We start from the raw sequence: 23,347 nt of genomic DNA, 5'->3' as shown, positions 1-23,347 counted from the left end.
TTTTTCTTTGCTCTGTCACAAAACGTTTTCATGCCTAACTTTTATCTTCCCACAAAAGATCTAATGGAACTTAAGTACACACTGTGATGTTATGTAACAAAACATCAGTTATTCGTTTGTTGTTGTTTGCCGTGCAGTGTATAGGAGGGAGCGAGGACTGATCATGGCCGACCAACTGCTCAACCATCTAATGTTAGATGAATTTGTGACATGTAATAAATTTTGGTCATCAGTGGACAGGCTCGCACACAGTTGAAGCAGAGCCACGAGTCGATACCACAAGGTCAGTGCCTTTCTGCCTCACTCGATCAATCGCTCAGTGTAGTCTAGCCAATTTGTTGGTGCTGCTAATTGGCTAACGTGTGTGTGTGTGTGTGAGTGTGCATGTGTGTGTGGGTGAGAGAGAGAGACAGAGAGGGAGAGCCCATGAAAGAGGGAATTAAAACTGGGTGTGACCACTTTCTGCAGAAATTAAATTTTAAGCTTATTTAGGGATGTCTTTTTTTTTTTTTTTTACTGTGAACCTCTGCAAGCCAACAGACTTCTTCCAAATTAATCTTTATTGACAATTGTCAAAAGCCAGAATGGCACTCAGGAGCAGTTGGACTGTTTCATTATCTATTTTACATGTTTAGTGTTAACATTGAGGTCGTGGCTTGACGATTGTACCATACAGCGTGAGAAGATAAATTGTGCTTTGGCTTGAAATCGCAGGCAATTTACTTGTACAGTGGGAGTTGGAATAAAACAACAATTCTAAAATGGGCTCAAAAGGTACAGTATGTGCCCAGCTTTAGTAGCAGCATTAACCATTTCGTTTATGAGCTTGTCAGCACCACGTTGTTGTTACTTACCTGCTGTTGAGGCAGCAGTAGATGATGGGGTTGTACATGGTGGAGCTCATTGCAAGCCACAGCACTAACAGGTAAACCTGCTGAATGTACTTCCACTTGTTCAGATCCTTGTTGAGACCCGTCACAATGAAGTAGACATGAAAGGGGAGCCAGCAGAGGGCAAAGGTCACTACAACGATGATCATCATCTTCACTACCTGCAAGAGAGCGATGATGAGAAATGTTCACAAGCTGTCACTGTTAGCTGTGTTTAGGTTTCCTGTAAGCAGTGAGGCTGACAGAGGGAATGACAGCAGTGAGTAAGCCAAAGGAAATTACTGAGAAATTACTGATATCACTCTCTGAGTGAGATGAATATTTGGTGGGAAGAATATGGAGCATGTCATTTCAATCCATTTCTGAATTACAGTGTTTTGGTAGCACCTGGTACTGAAGGCAACAACCAGGTGATGCATCAATGTAAGACTGGGAAGCAGGACAACATATGTTCTGGTACCTTGGATCTTATAACGTATGCTAAAAACTACTTCAAAGTAGCACTGTAAACAAAGTCAACTCAAATCAAATTTATCAAGTTAATCAGGATAAACTCTTTGAGATGTCATCATCTCGTTTTCAAGAGATACCAAGAACAAACACAACGATACAAAGCTCAAGGTATACTACATAACACAAAACAAAACCATTCAAAAGAGAAAATACTTAACCAAAAAAAAAGTTTTGCCATTTAACTTGTCATTTTGTTTCAAGAGGGAGCCATTTGCATGTACAAAGCATTGTACAAAAGATAACCTGGGTACAAATCTGCAGAGACTATTGTATTAATATATGACACAGAGGATTTGGTTTTGGTTCATAGAAGATCATTTTTTGGCTTAAAATACCCATGAATTGTTGAATGGCAATGTTGTTGCTTGTTCTTTTCGACCTTTTGTCTGTAATGCTGTAATGCTTGACAGATGTCTCACCTGTGTTACAAGCTACCCACCATCCCATCCAACTCCAGATGGCAAAGTCAGCTCATCACTTTAGAAACTTTGATATATGCTTGAAACGTGCAAAATGTAACATATTGGTGGTTTGCAGAGATGTACAATGCTTCATTTTCTTTTGACGACTGGGTTGACCACATACTGCTGCTGCTTAAGATTTAGCTTAACTGACAATTAAGCCATGTGGTCCCTGTATGACCAAAGTGAGAGCTGTGTCTGGATACTTGGCGTTAAGTCAAACATGTTCCCAGATTGAATTTGTGATATTCATTAACAGAATCTCAAGGCACAGACAGGGGGACGAAGGGGTCTGGTTTGGAGACTCGGGATTGCAAATCTGCTCTTTGCAGATGATGTGGTTCTGTTGGCTACATCACACCGTGACCTCCAGCATGCACTGGGGCGGTTTGCAGCCGAGTGTGAACTAGTTGGGATATGTTAGAGTCAGCACCAGTGGAAACGGTGGATTGCCCTCTAAGGGTGGGGTGGGAGTTGTTGCCCTAAGCGAAGGAGTTCAAGTGTCAGGGTTTTGGTCAAAAGTGAAGGTAGAATGGTGTGTGACAACAGGCAGTTTGTTGCGGCATCCACAGTGATACAGGAGTTGCGTCGGACTGTTGTGGTGAAGAGGGGGCTGAGTCGGAAAGCTCTCGGTTTACCCGTCCATCTATGTTTCAACCCTCACCCAGTCATGAGCTCGGGGTAGTGACTGAAAGAATGAGCTCATAGATACAAGCGGCCGAAATGGGTTTCCTCTGGAGGGTGGCTGGGCTTTGCCTTAGAGATAAGGTGAAGAACTCAGACATACTGGGGGAGCTTGGAGTAGAGGCACTGCTCCTTCTCGTCAAAAGGGGCCAGCTGAGGTGGTTCGGGCATCTGATAAAAATGCCTCCGGGATGTCTCCCACTAGAAGTGTTCTGGGCATGTCCAACTGGTAAGAGGCCCAGTGTTCAGCCCAGAACACGCTGGAGGAATTAAATATCTTGTCTGGCCTGGAAACACCTTGGGATCCCCCAGAGGGAGCTGGACTGCGCTGCTGGGGAGAGGGACATCTGGAGTGCTTTGCATTGCCCCCGCGACCCGGCCTTGGATAAGGGGACGACAGTGGATGGATGAATGGATGAAAATTGTTGCGTTTACTGTAAGAATGATGAGTAGGTTAAATTAAATTAAAATGAAGAGAAATGCTGGAGTTGCTTGCCATTCAACAGGACTCTAAGAACAGATGTCCTACAACTAATTTGCTGTGGAAGGCCAAATTTTATTTTAATTCCTGGTTAGGATGTTCACAATGGTTTAAAAAAAAAGTTTTATCTAGAATGCCATTAAAAAGGTTCAAATTATGCAAAAATTGTGAGAATATAAACAATTTCAGTATGTGTAACAGAATTTTTTACTTTTACAATATGCTGATGAAGATACTTTTAGACCATGACTGTAGGCACACTTTGAAAGTAGCATTTTCACCAATAACTCTCATTCAAAATCCCATCAGAAAAACGACAGGTGTACGCGTCATTATTTTACCAACCCTATCACCAGACAACAATGTCAAAATTTAAATCTCGCTCTTTGCTCCTGCTACCTTTAGTTTTCAACATATTGCAAACAACCACCTGTGTTGGCACTGAATGTAAAGTGGGGGAATAAACCAGTGTGAATGAAGTTCCTGAAACACTGGGCTGCACATTGATGCAAATTCACAGAAGATTTTGGTTACAGGAGGAAGAAGAACAGTCTAATGCTAATAAAGTGTTTCTAGCATTTACATAGATATCTTTTACCTGTGAGCCATTTTTTAATCATTTCTCCATCCATCTATTCGAAGAATCTTTCAATCCCTCCTTCTAAGTAGAAGTAAGGAAAAATGTATTGTCTCTGGGTGATAACGAGGAGCATCATTTATAACACAGTGTGGCTCCTCGGCGGCTGGCTGCAGAGGTAAGCCACCAGAGACAAAACAGACATCAGTGAGTTCCTGCTGAAATCTAAACAAAAGTCCTGGCACCCCTTGTTTTGAGTGTGTGTTTCCAGAAGTTTATGGCATAACATAAGCAGAGTTGTAAACTGTGCTAGGTGGCTGCTAAACAGTTATGAAGCTGTCAGTAAGTTTTTCAGTAGGGTATATATTTGGCGTTCTAGTAGGTATTGATGGCAGCAGGCCATTGTTTGTGAGACAGATTCAAAAAAAGCCTCAGTGCCTCTGTTCATTGTGAAGAAAACACGTCAACCAGAGCAACACCGTTGCCTTGTACAGCTTATATCATATATGATTTGTATAATTTTGGACAACAATGGAGGTCTATGGCACAGATGAAAAAGCTGTCATACACACAAAATCTATGTTAAGATAATTTTATGTGACATACTGAAGTGTTGGAAATCTTGTACTCTTTGGTTTCCTGTCAATGCCTTTTTGAAAGGGCTGAGCTGTCCCATTGCTTTAAGTTTCAACAGGTTTCATATGTAAAGGAGGAGGCAGAGAAACATAATAGCATAGTGCCCTTGGCTCTTATTTAAATGGTCCACATTTGGACTCCCAGAGAACTCCATGGTATCTACAGTATATAACTAATGTGTAAACACAAAGGACATTTTATCAGAGGCTGGCCTCTTGTATATTTTAAGTATCTGTCTGCTTGATCACAGTCACTACTGTAGACTTCTTGTTTTGGCATATATTAAAGAACTGCAATAAATTGAAATAATTTGTGAGCTGTGCAAAAAAAAATTAAATACCTTCTAATTCTGACCATGCATGTAAATATGTCATCCTTAACAGAAGATGTTGGTGCTATAAACAAGCAAATAAGTGTTATTGTGCCTTATCAGCCATTTCAAACAGGCCAGAAGGGGACAAGTAAAACAGCATTTCTTTAAGTTGATAAAAAAAAGTGATACCAACATTGTCCATGCAACAGAAAATGGTCAAAGAAAGCCTTTCTTAAGTTCTTCACTGTAAAATCCAGTCAGGGATTTCAGCCAAGATTTTGAGCATGATAAAAAGACAGAATTCATAGTCTCTTCCTCACACAGCAGTATAAACAATGCTGAAAGTATATCCTGAAGCGCGGGACACTGAGGTGAGCTCATGCAGTGGTTTATATAAACACTATTCAACTCTCTTTAAGGCTGTGAGCTACAATGAGACCGAGATGTATTAAAGGTCTGTCCCCCTGCCATTTTTCATCATGAGAGATAAGGATGTCAAAGCACAAATTTTGAGCGTTGTACAATGGTATGGCTGTAATTTAGAAAGAATTTGGCATTGAAAGTGTTCTGGTTTCCGTTTGTAATCCATTTGAAGTTGAGTTGTATTGACCAGTCATGTTTGAATAGCAGGTAAACAGTCCGTGTGAAAAAGCTGAGTGCATTGAAATCTCGCAACCCATCAGCTATCATGTGATGACAATTTAGCTTAATGTTAGCTTTAGCTTTTAATTAAAAAAAATCTGGATTCATATGCAGGTATCTGTTTAAAGAGATTACCCCTAATGACTGATGCATGAAAGAGGGAGTCTTGGCTCAGATATCTGCTGGCTACACCGGATCATTGGCCCTCATCCCCACAGGCTTACTGTCATCAGACCAAAAGTGGATGGGTTCCAAGACTGAGAGAGGCTGTTTTTTTTTTTTTTATTTCAGTAGAGGTTGATCTCTGGGGTGCCTGTACTAGATGTGCAAGTAAATAAAAAATTATTGAGTATGGGGATAGTATGGGGTTTTGTAACATGAAAGACGGTGGGTGGCAATGTTTTCTAATGAGCAGGATGTCTGACCAGAAATGTTTAGATTGACAGATTGATGAACTCAAGGACCAGGTTCAGGAGAGATGCTTAGTCCTGGAAATAAAGTTGAGATTTGAAGCCGTATCCATACACTTGTTGATAAATTAGAGACTCTTACTTTGAATGTGTGGCTCAAGGATAGTGGGAAAAGATGCACTTTTGATGTACTAATGGTCTGCCCTACAAGCCTGAGATTGTGGTTACAAGAGGCAAACAGGAAAAAGCCATAGGCCTGAGCTATGTGTTTCCAGATCTCTCAGATCATCTGGTGCTGGCCTTTCAAAATCATCAAGAGGCCACTCCAAAACTGGAGTTGCAGCAGTTTATGCATTCCACGAGCTGGAACCGCCTGCCAAAGGATCTGAAATGTGCTCCTTCAAATGTTCCTTTTTTGAAAATAACCAAACATCCTTTTTGTTGGGTACGGCAGATGCCTGTTGACTAAAACTAACCAAAACAATTTGTTATTTCTGGTCAATCATGTCGGTACATAAATGTTGTGTTAATATTTGGGTATCTCCTGGCCCCTCCATGGCCCTCGCCCATGGTGTTTCATGGTGTTTGGGCTGGGGTTGCGGTGGGGCTGGGAGAGAAGGGGTGGTTAGGATTGGGGGGGTTGTTGTTTATGTTGTTTTACATTTTTATTGTGTGAAGCACTCTGTGCTACATTCTTTGTATGAAAAGTGCTCCATAAATAAAGTTTAAATGAATGATTGAATATATGTTGTATTATTCACCCCATACACATTAACATTTTTTAGATTGATTTATTTTACGGCATTCTGACAAGCCGTCTCAGTATGCCCTTCAGAAATTGCATATTAGGTTGATTCTGGTTGTAGATTACACACCAACAACACAAACATGCTCTGTATTTTATTTATTTTCTAAAGGGAATGAAAATGCATAAGTCCTGGAAAATTCAAGTAAAGATCTTTCAGATAATCAAATAATCCCCCTGCCCCCAAGACTTCTTGTCTGTCAAGCAGGGCTACCTTGAGAAATATGAAATAAACAAATACTTGCACACTGCAGGGATCCTGTGTCCACTATTTATTTAGTTTCTAGTGCAACGGCTTCTCATCAGACTTGAGTATGAGGCAGTTGTACATGAAATGTCACCCTATAAGTGGACATTGGAGTCCTGCTGTGTGCACAAGCTGTGCTCGAGCAGGTGTCCAAGGATACTTTGACTGAAGGAGCCAGGGAACGAACTCCCCATTTGCTGACGACCAGCTCTACCTTCTGACCCACAGCTGCCCCAGATTGGCTGTGTGTGTATACTGGCTGAAAAATTCATTCAAACATCAGTTGTAATATAATGATAATGATATATCTGTACTTTATTTAATGGTATACTCTGCAGGAATCCTTGGTTACTGTTTGAAAACAGTATCACCAGAAAAAGTGACAACGAAATCTCATTTGGACTTAAGATCTTCATTTTTTTTTTCAGCGCTGTCTGCAATTTTTGTAGCTTTCTCTTGGATGCATGCTGCTTAAGGTTTGGCACCAGGTTGCTACCTTTTTTTATGAAATCCATACCTGGAATGTCCTGGACACAGTAAATTAGATGATAAGAAAAAATAGATACAGTGTAGATACAGATAGATACAGTTCCCTGCAGAAAAATACACCACCACATACTTCTAGTGAGTCATAAGACATGACAGAGAGATTACTTTTTTATGAGTCCATGCATTGTTTTATTAGGAACATTTTGCATAGTATACCTTTAAGGGTTGACTTTTTAAAAGTTTAAGTTTCTTTACTACAGATAACCTAGAGTGCCAGGTCATTAGGTTTGCAGAATATTATTGAAAGAGCAATACTGAAGTAATTTTCACACAACGTTATGAAAGAATTGAACCTGTCTTTGTTTAATTAAGACATATAATGCCCCTAAGGTAGCCAGTAGGTAATAAGAATTGCTTGAATATGTGACAAATCTTCATAACTGGGACTAAAAGCATCTAAATTACATTTCACACTGACTATTTCTACCTTTGTCCTGAAGAGACTTACTGGTTTGTTTGTATTGCAAACACACAGAGATAGTAAGAGATGCTTAGTAATTCTGACTAAGAAACTTTTTATCTTTGTTCCTGATGTAGAGGTCATTTTCCAGAGGACTAAGAAGAGAGGGAAGGTCTAACTACTAAGAGAAATATATAATTGCACATCACGTACATCCAGCAATTGTCTGCCTGTAAAACAGAATGGAAGGAAAGGACTAGAATAACAACTAATAGAGAGCATCAGAGAGTGAAATAAATTGCATTTTTGGCTTCCTTCCTGTTGATTGAATTTTCCTGAGCACCACTAGACATTAAGATTACTGTATATTTGTAGTAAGGTTACAGAGTCTGATTTATCTTGACAGAGGTTACCTCCTAGGTTGCTGGAAGACAGTGTTGCATTTATTTCAAAACCCACAATTCATGTTTCTTAGATTACATGCCAGTGGAAGATTAAATAATTTGAGATAAAAAGCTGGAAGAAAGATAATGGACTTTGATTTTTTTTTATTCGTACATACAACACTGGTTTGTCCTCCAGAAATTATGTAAACTCTTCCCAATTAGTGCAGCAGGACAAAAGGCAAGGCAAAATTGATTTATAAAGCAGTTTGCATAAATGAGAAACCACATTGGGCTTTATAAAATTTAAATGGAGAAGAAAATCAAAGCTGCATCATTTTGACCAAACTCTGCAAATAAAAAAAGGCAAAACACAGCGAGATACATAATTTGATCATGATTTATGAAATTCAGTCGCACCCAGTTACTATGATATAGATATACTGTAGCCTACATGTGCAAATGCATTTTTTTGTGATTGTATCTGCACATTCGGGGACCCTTTGATGGTTTTCATACTTGAATTAAACTTGAAAATCCAATACAAATGGGCTCCGACAGAGCAGAGAGAATAAGACATGAGTGAGGAACAAATATATGAAATTTACATACAGTAGAGCCGACCTCAAAGGGAGGAAGTCTTACCGCTTTTTATCACTTTGATGTTCCATGATTGCTGCACTACAAAGACCAGTGGGACAAAAATGCACAGAGAGGAAAAAATGCTATATAATAAGAATAATAATGGTAATCACATTGTATCCAATAGTTCTGCAGCAGGAGTACTGGTGCTATTGTGCTCAGATAGAGGCTAGGACAAAACATGTAAGGTAAACATGATTTTTTTTATGTTTATTGTGAGGGCCTCAGAGACTTGTGGCCAAATTTTATGAGGGACATTCAGGAGGGAACAAACAACAACTGCTGCAAGGTCCTAACATTAATTCAGCCATCTTCCACAGTGCTTATTTTTAGTTCAGGAGGACTTAAGTTCAGCATTTCAACAGCTGTTTATAGTCAGTAGTGGCTGGATCAGTAGTCACAAATGAATAACAATGAATACAATTTCTTAGCAACTGAAAGATGATCAATAAAAGTGAAAACAGAGACAGATTAACCAATATATGCAATGTAAATGAATCTAAATTCCATTACAGACACAAGTCAGTTCAGTATTAACCAAAAATCTACAGGCACAAAGCAGACTGTGACCCTAAGACTACTTGGAAACAAAATAGTATGCGAATAATATAAACATATCTTTAAGAAAGTGAAGTCCCAGAATATGTATCTCTATCGAACAAGTCAACAATTCAACTCATTTCACCAACACAGCTGGTGAGATCCCTGGGCAGCAGCTGTATTATATTACTAAGTGGCAAACACTTTGTTCATGTTGGATTTCATTATCTGCCCTTGGACAACAACACATGCGAGGTTATGCCTCTTGCATAGTCATAGTTACTGAAAGCAAACGTGCGTCCGTGGTTCACAGCACAGATGATGAATGCAAAGCAAAAAGCAACTGAACAGCCAACAGCTGCTCCTGCATAGAATCTGCAGCCTGCTATACGAGAATGAACAAGTTTGTTAGAGAGTGAATATGTAGCCAGTTCAATTGATTTTAATCAGATAATTTTCATGGTCATGGAAATTTTCTTGTAACATCACAGGAGGGAAGAGGGCTGGCGGATGAAAGGTCCAGGATGGAATAAATTCCCTCTCTGTAGTATAATTGGACATGGCAAATGTTCACAGATGGTTTTTTTTCTTGTAAGAAGATGCCACCACTAACCAGGAGAGACAAGTGCAGGCAATTGGCTCAGCCCCACAGTTACTATTGTCTAAGCCCCTCCATCAGGTTTAAGAGTCAAATCTTATGTGTTTGTATTCACCCCCCGTTGTATAGGAGGGTCAATCTACACCAAAGAAGGCCACAGAAACATGTCTGTGTAATCTAAACGCCATTGTATATCAATTCTACAACACAGAAAACGGAGGTAAAGAGGAGAGTGGCATTTTCTCAGTAAATGTCAGGGTGAAAATTAGATGGTGAGGGTTTACTTGGTCCCTTGTGGTTAGCAAGCTTACGGGAGGAGAAATGAGCTGTAGGCAGAAAATGTCTCAAATGTTTAATCCGGCCTTCAAGCACAATATCACACCTGAGGAGCACAGTGGGAATTAGATGAGGTAGCATACTGTAAGAAGAAGCCATCACTCTGCTTTAGCTGCTACAGTTAACCCTTTGAAACCTGTTCAAGTTGGCTTGATTTCTTTCAAAAACATCAAAAGAAGGCAATGAGCAACTTCAGAAGAAATGACAATGAAGAAATTACAAAAACAAACATAAAACCTCCAAAGAAACAAACAAACAAAACTTAAATAATTCTGCAAAATTATTTAAAAATATATAATTATGATAATTATAAAATCATTGTTCTGAGGGCATTTTTTCTTTGTTTTTAAAAACATTTCTTGGAAAGTTCTTATTTGCTTTTTATTCCAGGTTTTTAAGAGAAATCAAGCTAATTTGATCGGGGTCCAAAGGTTTCTATACATGTAAAAGGTGTCTGAATGCAGCCAAAGGAAAGAAATGTTGATCCAGGTTTTAGAGGATTAATAGGTTTGAATGAAAATGAGAGTTCAGAATTTCATCATGTGTTGTTTCAACCGCGTTTTCTAACTACACTTATATAGTATAGTATTCTGAAATTTTAAGGGACACAAATGCTGCCTTACAGATATACTACGACTTTTTTGACTAAAGGTCTAGTGGGTAGGATTTAGGAGCAAGTATTGGTGGAAATTTTATATAAAATTCATGACTATGTTTTCACTAGTCTACAATCACCTGAAATTATGAATTGTTTTGATTTTGTTACTTCAGATTGAGCTGTTTATATACATATTGTTTACCAAAACACTTCAGACATTTATCTTAAATCTCTGACTATATTTAATTCTCTATGTAGATTTGTTGTTGAGATGTCCTTTTAGAACTCATCATTGTTTTATGTTTGATTTGTTGAACTTGTTACAACCCAAATCAAGATGGCAATTTCATTGGCTTCAGTTCGTTTTTAAATGTGTTTATTTCCATTGTCATCCATATTTAAAGGAACTCATGACTCCATACAATTCCCCATACTCACTTAGACATATGAACTGCCCTTTTTTTTTCGTTCCCAGAATCTTGACAGAAGTTGGTAAAGGTCTTTCAAATATAAAGCCCCATCAGATTGGAATTACCTCCCTCTTTCTTTGCATTATATTACTTCCTCTGTTTGTTTCAGGATGTTACTACACTCCCATCTCAAAACAAATTGCTCATGTTTCTAATTTATTTTCTTTACTCTTGTTGTTTTTATGTTCACATCATTGATCCTTGTTAATCAGTTTGTCTATTTCGTGCATTAGGTGTATGTGGGTTGGGGTGGGTGAACAAGATGTCTATATTTGTTATATGTTATGTATGTTTATAATTTAATGTAGTGTATTGTGTCTTGTGTTCTTTGTATATGTTTGTCTGGGGACCTCATTGAAAATGAGATGCTACATCTCATGGGATTATCCTTAAATAAATTAAAAATTCAAATTCAATTCTATTTCACAGATGAGCTTCCTTTTTTATAAAGCTGTCTACACAGGTCGTATAATGACTTAGGTTTCTTTCGCACTGTATGTGTGCAGTTTAACCCCAAGGTCTTTTTCTACATTACAGTAACTGTTTGTCAGGCTCTGAGAGCTGCTGAAATACGTAACACCTACACTCAATACCATGACTGAATGCATTAGACACAGACGGAGGACTGAAGCTGCTGCTACACTGTTACGTGCTGCTTTCACCACACATGCTGGGTAGACACTTGTGTTAACGCAGTAAACATGTCCTGTCTTGAGCTTCAAATCAATTTTGACTTTTTCTTTATTAAACCAAGACAACAATCTTTTGCAGACCTTGACCAAGTACTCTCAGTGCCTTATCATGAAACCATGCATAATTACTGCAATGCTGCATTGCATGAGTGTTGAGTGTATGTTGAACAAAGAAGCTGTTGTCAGGAACATAAACATTTTGTGACTCGGCAGACATGTTTGTAGATTGCAAGAATATCAATTAATTGTGTTTTCTTTAAAATGTACTTTCTGTTGCAAACTAATAAATAAAATTTGTAGACAGGATTGATTGTTTAGTTACTGCTTTGCAATTAAAGGCCACAAATGCTTCCAGGGGATTAATCATTTCAGTATGATTATTTGAGTTATCAGTTATTTAGCGAATTACAAACTAAGTTTAAGGTTGGCAGGAATATGCTACCTTCCTACCTATATGAAAAAAGGTGTCCCGCCACCACAGGTGTAACAAAGCTATCAACAGAGTGAGGGAGATGTACGTTCATGCCGACGCAGACCTGAAAAGAGGTGGAATCAGCCAAAAAAAGTTACTTTAGATATGAGGGGCCTTTACCTTGTAAAACTAGTGGTTCTGTGTGATATTAGCTCATTCCTCATGTATGCCTTGCAGAGAAGTTTATGAACCATTAGGGCTGCAGATATTAGTATTAACGTGTTTAAGTAAAAGCATTAGTCATTTATGGGCAGCATTCAGGGCCCAAGTGTTGCTGATATCCATATCTTCCACATCCATATTTAAATCCCTCCTAAAAGCGCTTTATAAATAAAATGTGTTATTATTATAATGTTGCCACCAAAAACAATTACAAAGCCAAATGACAAGTATAAAAATAATCAAAAGATCATCTTCAAAGAAGCTTAAGTAAATATGCAGACTCAGCATACCTTGCTGTCAAATTCTCCATTACCACAGCATTTCACATATAAATTAGAACTAGCAGTGGGAAACAAATGGGGTAGATGAGGAAAAACATATTATTTTGGTGCTGATTTGCTTTAGAAAAAAAAAAAGATAATGAAACTCACATGCTAATGAGGTTTTTAATGCATAAAATAGCTATTGAGTTAGATTGTAACCGTGCCTGGGGCTTGCACTAGATTTATGTTTCTTCATTAATCCAGTAAATGACTTGCCAATAGTTAGCTTGAAGCCAGAATGAGTCTCACCAACAATTTGAAATGTTATACGATGAGAACAAAAGTCAGCAAGTTGCATGCTTGAATGCCACTGAGTGAGTAAACCAAAGAAAAACTGATTTAGTCAAAACAAAAAGTAAAGAAAGACAACACATAAGAAGAAGAGATGAGTTTTCACTTCAAAAACAAAACATAAAACCTCCTAATGCCACCCTGTTGACTAAAAATTTTGTTTATATGCTACTAATATGGAAATATAATACCACAATATAATGTCCCCCCGGATTACATTCGCTATCACTCACATAATATTAAAACAGTTGTTTTTTTAATTATTTGTCTTCATAAACAAAGATGAGATGCAACTATTTCGCTATCACTAGCATTGCATGCAACACATACCAGCACACTATGTTATTAAAAAAACTCATCAAAATGTATGTTTCATAAATTGTTATTTACAAATCAACCACTGACAGAATGTTTCATTTGTCTTCCAACATACGGCTACAGCATGATTTACAGTTATGTGGTCAATTGGGTTATTGATATTGGTTAAATATTTCACCAAAAACAAACTCTTTCCTTGACAAATATGTCTGTCCATTTACAGCTAATATACAGGAAGCAGGACAAAACCACTCTGCTCTCATGCTTTGTTTGTCCTCGACTCTGCGCGACAATGACTTCTGTGCGTTAAAGGTAATACTTAATGGACTGTAAAAAATGTTTCTTGTGAACAGGCAGTCCAGGCAGCAATTATGTTTCTGTAAAAGCATATTTGGAATGCAGATTTATAAATGAAGATTTATAAATGTCACCTTTAACACACAGAAGTCACTGTAGCACTGAGTCATGGACAAACAAAGCATGAGAGCAGAGTGGTTCAAGTCCTGCTTCCTGCATATTAGCTGTAGATGGACAGGCATTTTTGTTTCATATGATAATAGCTAGTTCTAAGTCACAGTGCACCCTTTAATGAAGATTTATAAATGTCATATTTAAAGGGTGCACTGTGACTTAGAATTAGCTATTATGATATGAAATTTTCAGTATTTTTAAGACTTCCCAGCTGTATATGAAAAATAAATTCCTAATGTGAAGATTGATAGTGTGGGGACTTGAATAACTGGCATGAAATGGATACATGTATCAATCAATTGAAAACTATGGATTTTTGCTGAAAATCAACATTTACATGTTGTGAGATGATGATAGCTAGCAGTGTTTGCTACAGGTCTGATGGTGCACAAAATATGTACTGAACAGCCTCCTGTGTTGAGAAAAAACCCACTTTTGTAACTGAATGCTTAATAATTTCTAAGAGCTTTCAAGACCTGCAGTTACCCTGTTTTTAGGGAAAAGGGTTGCTCTTTGGAGCCAGTAGTTAAAAGCCACTACGAAACACAACAGAAAATATGCTGTGGGGTCTGAATATTGAGCCTTTGAACAAGAATGACTTTCAGCTAAGTGTTCCAGCAGGAGCCTTTCTCAGGATGTGAAAGAGACAGAAATTCAATTTTTGTCTTACACATTCACTGGTGTGAAGAAAGGTTATGCGACTGCAGCCACAGTACTTAAAGCCGGCACTCACTCTCAAAGGAAAGCAGCCAACTCCTATTATGTGGTGTGGCATAGTGAATGGTGAAAGACTCTTAAGAAATTGCAGCTATTGTGATTATCATTATGGATCAAGCCTGTGCAATTTGCCATCCACACCTGCACTTGTCTGGTGACAAGTGCAGGTGTGCATGGCAACGAGTGTTTTCCAGGCAAGAGAGATCTGGTGACACCTGTCCAGTCAAGATTAGAAATGTCCCATTATCTCTGGAGGTTAGCATCACACTCACATACACTGCGGCTTAACACCGATGTACTTCATTTCAGGAAAAATCTGATCTTGTAGAGGTAATCCATTCCAAGCCACCAACCCACCACACACACCCACACACACACACACACACACACACACACACACACACACACACACACACACACACACACACACACACACACACACACACACACACACACACACACACACACACACACACACACACACACACACTACTTTGTCTTCAAGCAGAAAGGAAGATGGGAGATTGATGGTGCTTAATAATCAAGTCGAACGCATATTGTCTTAAAGAGCCGTATGGCAGACATTTGACATGTCACTTAAGACTGACCTGTCAGACGGACAGCCCCGCGCATGAGTTTATAATACACCACTTGTGGCATGGTTACTGAGGCAGAATGGATTAACTCAAAACAATGGACTATCTGAATCTCAATAAAGAGGATGAGAAATGATAGAAAGATGGAGCTTTTTATTGCTTCCTATCACCTCACAGACCCTTGATGGCAGCACAGGGAATGTATCATTAAGGTGAAAGACTCGCCAGAAAATCTTGAGAAATAATAACACTCTTTATGTGTTATTTACGTGCAAAAGACACACACTCCTTCTTCACTTCAGCTCATGCATTTCATTGCAGTGACCTTTGCCTCTTTTTTTTCCTGTTGATGAAAAACAAATTACTCCGTCAATACCCTGAGTGGGTTATAGCTTATCTGGAAGATGCAACTGTTCAGTACAAAACAGAAAGAGTACCATCATGCACCACCGGTCATGCATGTAACATTAATTTCTTCTTAAAGGGTCAGGTTGCCTACACAATCTGCTGCCAACCCAATGCAATATAAGTGATGTCATTTTTGCCATTTTTTAATCAAAGAGTGACTATGTCTGTTCCCCTACTTCAGACTAAACTATTTCTAAAGCTGTATTATCCTGTAAATCCTCCTGATTATCCTGTAAAACATCTCTAGATATATCGGTGCCACATTCGGTACAGAAGAATGGACCCCAGACAATGTATCTCAGTGACTTTGGTGATGACATTTGCTGTAGCACCACCATGAGGCTGACATTTTTGGGTTTGATTATATAAACAGCTATTAAATGGATTGCCAAAACACATTTGTGCCCACCTCTGGGTTATTTGACATAATTTCAGTGATCATCAACCCATTATTTAATGAACAAATACCTACAATCTCTGAGAAAAGGATGCTATTTAAACACCACATTATTCCAAAGGAAAATTCTATATATACTCTCCAGACTATTATACCTAGTGGTCTGAATAAGAAATCAATTTTCTCTAAAATATATAATGTTTATCATGATGGCTTTCCTTACCCAATTTCTGTACATTATTTTTCTGCACAACTTTTTTTGTTGTTTTGCCTCTAACTTAACACAATACATTCTGCATGTTGGTGATGCAGACTGATATATGGGATGATGAATGTGATATAAATACATTACAAATGAATATGTATGTTTAATATTTTTGAGCATCACCGTTGTTTTACAGTTTGTTCCTTATGTATCTTATTGAGTTGAGCAACGGTTTTGATGTTTAACCATGCCTGCCGTCATAGAGCTCATGAGTCTATAGGTGTGCTTTACAAATACAGATACAGATGTGGCTTCAACTTTTAAAACAATTTCAACAAGAAGAAGACCCAAGTAGGATTGATTGAAGTAGGAACTGTTGTGTCGAGCGAATTTTTGTGGCATAGAGTGCGTGTGCAAGCATTACATTTTTCCCTCCAAATATCTGAAAAATGAATGATATTCCCAACAGTATCATCTCTACTTTATGTTTACTACTAATTCGCAAATGGAAGCCTGCTAACATGCTAAACCAAGATGGTGAATATGTTTGATGTTACACCTGTTTGCACTCAGCATATTTGCAATGGCATTGTCTGCATGTTTGCATAGTTATGTTAGCATATATCTCAAAGTGCTGCTGTGTCTATAGTGTTTCTGCCATGAGTCTGGAGTACAGTAAAAACATTGGCTTTTTAACCAGCTTGTTTTGTGAAGCTTGACAGTATTGCCCTGGAGTGTTCTCTCCTTTCTGCAACCTTCTCTGACCTGAGCCTTCGAGCACAAAACTCTCAACCTGAATGACATTCATTCCCAAGAAAAATACATTATACCATGTAAACCAGTGATGAGAACAGGGTGGAGGTTGAGAGAAAAACATGCTCTCATACTCATCTCTTTCAAAATTCAGACTATACACACAAAAATATGCAAACTGCTTTTGAAATCTGTGCTGAAATTACGAGGAAGGCTGTGTGAGACATCAGAGTGGAACAGATATAACGTGAATACTCCTGTGTACAAACAACAAACATGCTCAGCCACATATACTCCTTTTCCACATATTGATCTTCTCACCTACACCGAAAGGACTCCCCAAAGACCCATTTTCTTGCTGTAAGACTCACAAATAATGATCACCAACGTGAAGCTGATACTGATTCTTAGGAAAGGTTGATGCGTGTAAAGACAGAACTTTGGACTCTGCATTCATAAGCAGAACGATTCTGGTGGTGCTCGGGAGCCACAGGGAAATCACACAGTGGAGAGACTTAATCAGAAGCATTGTAATGTCCAGTGAAGATATAAAGAGGAATGGACGTCCCTTACAACATCTATTAAAATTAACTGACCATGCCTGTGCCAAGTATATAATTTTATTTTTCCAGTAATGCTGCAGTTTTGCCTTTATTACCCTTTTAGTTGTCTGCTGCAAGATGTTATTTGTCATATTTGTTGATTGTCGCAGTAAACAGTCATACTGTAAAAGCGTGTCCTGAAAGCTCCTGAGACATAAAAGATTTGTCTACCAAAGTGCAGACAATCTCATAATGCCTCGAGACACTGTTGGTTTTCAGAGCTTGTGCCTGTCCCTGTGCATGGACAAAGAGTTGATTGAGGACAAGTGACAACCACAAAGGTTGTGTTCGGTGGAATCAAGGCTTTCTTCCCTGAAATGTTCACAGTGCAGTGTGTCTACCTGCTGCCGCACATACACAAGGCAAAAATTCATTAAACTTGGTTATTGCAATATGCTGAAGCTGATGTTCCAACTTTTAAGTGTATGATTTATATAATTGTTCTCGGCCTGACAGAGAAAATTAAAACCTAAAGCACTGCATGAGAACGTTATTACTGTTGAGCTTAATCAACAATGTATTTCTTTTCAATCTTACCAGTGGAATTGAATGTAATATTCCTACTTTTAATTCATTTCTTTAAAGAGCACAGTGTTTTTGCTTTAGGGAAGCTAAGCAATATTTATGGTTTCTGAATAGTTCCGATGCTGCTGCATGTCTTATACGTGTCAAACAGATTCAACAGTCATTATTAAAGCAGAGATATTAGGCAGTTGTTTGCAACAGTCTTTTTTAAGACAAATGAGAGCTTCAAAGTTTGTAAGTGTGATGTTTACTGGTGTATTTTATGTTTTAGAACAAAATATGAAGGTCTCTCCAGCTTGTCTTAACCACAGACCTTATTTAAGACTTCCAACCAAAATAACATTCCAAAAAATCCACTGACTTTGAGACGAGGAGACAACAGGTGCTGAAATACTACTGGCTCTCCAGTTTTTCGGATTCATTACTGGGGTTCTCTATGGAGGCTTCATCATTTGTACAACATTATGCAAACTTTGTTGCTTTTTATGCTACGTCACATAACTTGTTATAATAATAATTACAACCACTAGCGGGTGCTGCCTTACAATCAATGACAATATGGGTTGTAATAAGCTGCTTGCACAATTGACTTAAGTGGTTGATTTTTTCTGGTGAGAGCTGGCTGGAATGGAATCAAAATCCTATCGTGGCAGACTTTGTGATATCAGCAAATATTGTGTTTTTGTCCAGAGAATCTATATCATATTGTAATGACACTTATCATTTATAACCCCTACATATTAGTTCCATTATTTCCACACAACAGAAAGCATAGAAAGTAATTTTGGCTCATTTAATATATGAACTTTTATAGGCTTAAAATTGTACAATATCATTCATAGGGTGTTTCTATAATGAATTATGTTTTATTTCTAGTAATGTTGTCATGTTTGCACCAGGTTGCTTATCAGCATGATACACTTAATTATTTAGATTTGGATGTGGTCTAAGATTTCCCCCATCAGACCAAAAAATGACTTTGGCACAGCAATTAAATTAACAAAGACAGAGGCTTTATTCCAAATCCTAACGTTATACAGTAACAGCGAGATGGGTAGTCGCTTCCCTTGGCAGATGTTTTTGAATGCCTTCTTGTTTTACAAAAAAGATCAGAAAATTGGATACCTCCCAGATTTCTGTCAAAATGGCCCTATTTCCTATTCCTGTTGCTACCTCCAGTGGTGTGATGATAATTACCTGGAGCCACAGGCTGCTCAGTGGCAGACAGAATTATTCCTGTTCTTCTGGCATTCAAAGATTATCATGTTCACAGTTACTAATTGGGTTGCCCCAGGCCATATCTGAATTCCTGAATGAATGGTATACTATTTCCGCTCAAGCACACTTACCTTCCTTTTAGCCCTGAGCTGTCCATGATAGTTATCAGATGAGTCTCCTGGGATCTCCCCTCCCCACAGAGTCACCCCAACGATGGTGTAAGTGATGCCCATCACCCCTAAGGGCAGCACGTAGACCAGAACTGTTACTATGATATGATACCTGCGAAAGAAAAAGGGAAAACGCAGGTGTTTACATTTATGACACATTGATACTCATATAATTTCATACAGTCGATTTTATATCCTACTCCTATATCATGCATTAATAGTGCCTGCTGCACCAGATGAGTGTAGGTTTGATCTGAGTGTCACCACTAACTGCTATATTGTAACTAATTGAAGCTTCAGTCATTTCAGCAAGTGTCCCACAACAGCATATGTATTATCAAGTGGCTGCAGTAATTATGACAGAAAGCAAAAAAGGAAGTCAGGTGAAGCATTAAGTCTGTGTATGGAGAGCGTACTTGCCGACTCTACTTAATAATTGCTTAATTAATGAAAACTGATAAAGGTGTCTAAAAGGTGTCCTAATGCAGCATAACAAAACTGATGTCGATCCTAGTTCATAAGCGTTAAAAGTCAGCACAATGCAGGACAGAAACTCTGTTAAAGCCTTCTAAAAAAGCGACATTTTCAGTTAGCTGATGTAGAAAGGATCTGAGCTGCACTGCCTGATTTCATAGCAAGCTACTGAAGCACGTTACAAAAACATTTCTCACATAAAGGGGTCATCAGCCATGCGGGGCCAGGCCACGTAGCAGAGGGTCCTGCGAGGCAGAGCTTTGATGGTGGAGAAGTAGCAGAGGGGGAAGGCCAGAACCACGGCCAGACTCCAGATACAGACGATAACTCCTGTGGTGGCCTTCGCTGACAGACGAGGCTTCAGGGGATGAATGATGGCCATGTACCTACAGGTCAGAGGTCATCCGATTATGAAGACATCAGCAAAATATATCACTGATTGATTTATTGATTTCATCTTCATTGAACCTGAAAGTTGCTTGAGACACACTACAGACCTTACCAGACACACCTGGCCATGTATGTTTTTCTTCATTTATGTATACTTTATAGCAAGTTTACCCATACTTGTGGGATTTTGACTCCAAAAGATGGAGTAACATCTACATGCAAAAGTTATGAGTTGTTAAAATAAAGAGTCATTTCACATTCTTTGATTGTTTTGTTAAAGGATTTTCGGTGGCCTGAAGAGGTAAAACTAAAATGTATTCCACGGGAAAAAGGCAGGCGTTACATAAAAGTATAATAAAAACAATTGTGCTAAAGAAATCTATAATTTTTTTCTGACTTATTACTTTATTTTACCACTCCCTCAGGTTTACCTTAGGAAACACTGCTGTATGTGATTAAGTATTAGAATTTTTTGGCCTTAAAAAAAAAAATCAATGGATGATTAATGCTTTTTAACTTTTTTCTTTCTACAGTAGAATAACTACTTTCTGCCTGTAAATGTCCAATTGCACTGTGGTGTCTGATTTTCAGGGGAATTGATTGATGATTCAATCCAATAAACTGTGATGAGATTTAGTTTGAACCACACAGTGAAGCACTCAGAACTGGCAGCAGATTACCAGCTGAACATGAACCCAACTCAGGATGCTCCATGATTTTAAATTGCTGCTAACGCAGGCTGAGATTCGCTAATTCAATCTTCATCAGATGGTAAAGAATGGATCCCGTCCTGTCACCTCAGTGACTGGAAGTCTCAGAGGGACAACAACAAAGATGCCCCGTCAATTCACCAGTAATTGCTTGGCATTTATTCTGTGTATCTCGCTGGCCCTTGTGGTTGGCAGTGTGTGAATGGATTGTCAGATGCCCAATCAGGCGAGCACCAAAGCAGTCTGTGTCATTTGGGATCCAATGAGTTTGCACATTGCTGGCTAATCTAATAGACTTGTAACCAATGAACAATAACCACAATGCAACGCCAGTAACACTTGGATAATAAAATTACACACACATACACACTCCTGTTGGGTATACACACACATCCAAGCACGTTCAGCATCTCCTGGGCATCATCACAGAGACATCACAGCAGCAAATTCATAAATCACCTTATGTTTTTTTGTTCAACGTGGGGTCTGGTGTGCCTTAAGCTGCATGGAAGCTTTCAGAGAACATATTGTTTGGAAACAGCGTCACTGTGGTGTGACAACACCAACTAAACACTCACTTTATCACCGCTTGGTGTCGAGCTAACAGCGATTGCATTGGATGAAACTTCCAATACGAGCGGCCTAACATTATGTATACAGCCAAATTGTCAAGTGTTGACTTGTGTGTCCTCAGAAGAAATTAGTATGTTTAATGTTTCAGCTGCCCTTACTTAACAGCATCTTAAATAATACTTAAATGGTTGGTTCAAATGACACCACTAATAGTATTGAGCCACGCAGAAAGCTTTGGTTTTGTTTGTTTGGGTTTTGAGTTATCGACCTCCAAGATTATTCTGTCACCACAATACAATGAAAGTGAGCGGACTTTTTTTGTGTTGCTAACAGCACTGAAACATTACTCTTTAAACATGTTCAACAAATCCTCCTCCCAGGAACAATGCCGTCATTACACTGGATACTCTGAGGACATCACTGTCTGTTCTCATTTCTACCCCTGAGAGTAGTTCCATTAAAGCTGTAGTTGTTAACTTTTATAAAAGGTTTTTGTCAAATTTGCCGAAACTGTTACTGTATTCACTCAGCACTAAATGAGACTGATAATCTGCAATAAAAAAAAATATTCCTTTGCCCACTAAGAAGTGCTTCTAACCTCCGTCCACTCATGAACGAAAACAATCAACCAGAACCGAGGAGTCTCTAATGCGGCTGTCAATCATGTCATTCACGGTTCGTGAACTGCACTCAAATTGTCAAACTAGGCAGCATTGAGCAAATATGAATCAAGATTTTAGTACTGCATTGCCTATGTCTTGCCACAAATGTTTTCAGACACATATTTGAGTGTAATGTTTAGCTGTAAAATGAGAAAATTGGTCTGGTGGGTGGTGCTTGATACTTTGACCAAGACCAACATGACAACTGGTCCACAACCTCTTATTTTACACATAAACAGTACACCACAACACATTTCCAAAAAAACAAATTTCATTAGAAACAGTAAGAAGAGAAGAAGAGACTTCACTGATTAACTGTCTAGCGTACCTCTTTCAGAATATAGTGACAGTTTCAGCACATATTACGCAGTGATTTTCATAAAGGTTACCAACTGTAGCTTTAAAGACTCTTCACAGCCTAGTCTGCGGATCATCCACAGTAGCAGGAACATGGTCTATGGAAAGACAATTTGCTGTTGACGATTATTTTTGCTGCTGACACAAAATTCTATTAAACAATGTATTCGGGTGGAGGCAGAAATCATGGATGTATATGATATTTGCAACATGTTCTCATCCCAAGTGTCGACTTTGAAATGAAAACCGGCTGGATATTTGCATGAGGTTACAGGGAACCAACCCTTTACAGAAAACAGCACTTGTTATTCTCAGTGATGTCTCTCCTTTTCCACTTCTCCTAGCACATAACATACAAGATCATATCACTGCTGGTGAGGACTTAATGATAAGACTGCATTCTACAGAGCCACAGCTTCAACGCAGGAAAGTGAAGGTGAGAAATGGGAAAAGTCACTAGCCGTGTTATCACAAAAAGCTTCAAGGCTTTGCCAGCTACCTTTCACACAGCAACCTGCGTTTGTTTTGCTCCAGTGCCTCAGGAAACACACTTGGCAGTACAGAGAGTCAACAGGAAGGACAAATTCACAGATGATCACGAACTGTGGCCTCATGCCATTTCAAGACATCAGAGCGGAGACAGCACCATACTGGGGTTACGAAAAGCATGACCCGAGGTTACATCT

General features: G+C 38.6%; 1 protein-coding gene across 1 annotated transcript in view; it reads right to left on the bottom strand.

Annotated features, from left to right (window-relative positions):
* The window catches only part of tacr3a (tachykinin receptor 3a), a 33,113-nt gene that overhangs the window by 7,410 nt on the left and 2,356 nt on the right, over positions 1 to 23,347 (bottom strand). The window contains exons 2-4 of the mRNA XM_042485640.2: positions 20,167 to 20,355; positions 19,457 to 19,607; positions 855 to 1,051 (exon numbers count right to left, since the gene is read on the bottom strand). Of these exons, the coding sequence (XP_042341574.2) occupies positions 855 to 1,051; positions 19,457 to 19,607; positions 20,167 to 20,355 (537 nt within the window). The remainder of the gene's footprint in view (positions 1 to 854; positions 1,052 to 19,456; positions 19,608 to 20,166; positions 20,356 to 23,347) is intronic.

The sequence above is a fragment of the Plectropomus leopardus genome, chromosome 3 (assembly GCF_026936395.1).
Source record: "Plectropomus leopardus strain MGB_pleo_1.0 chromosome 3, ASM2693639v1, whole genome shotgun sequence".
In the NCBI taxonomy this organism is placed as follows: Eukaryota; Metazoa; Chordata; class Actinopteri; order Perciformes; family Serranidae; genus Plectropomus; species Plectropomus leopardus.
This window is presented reverse-complemented; position numbering and strand designations above follow the sequence as displayed.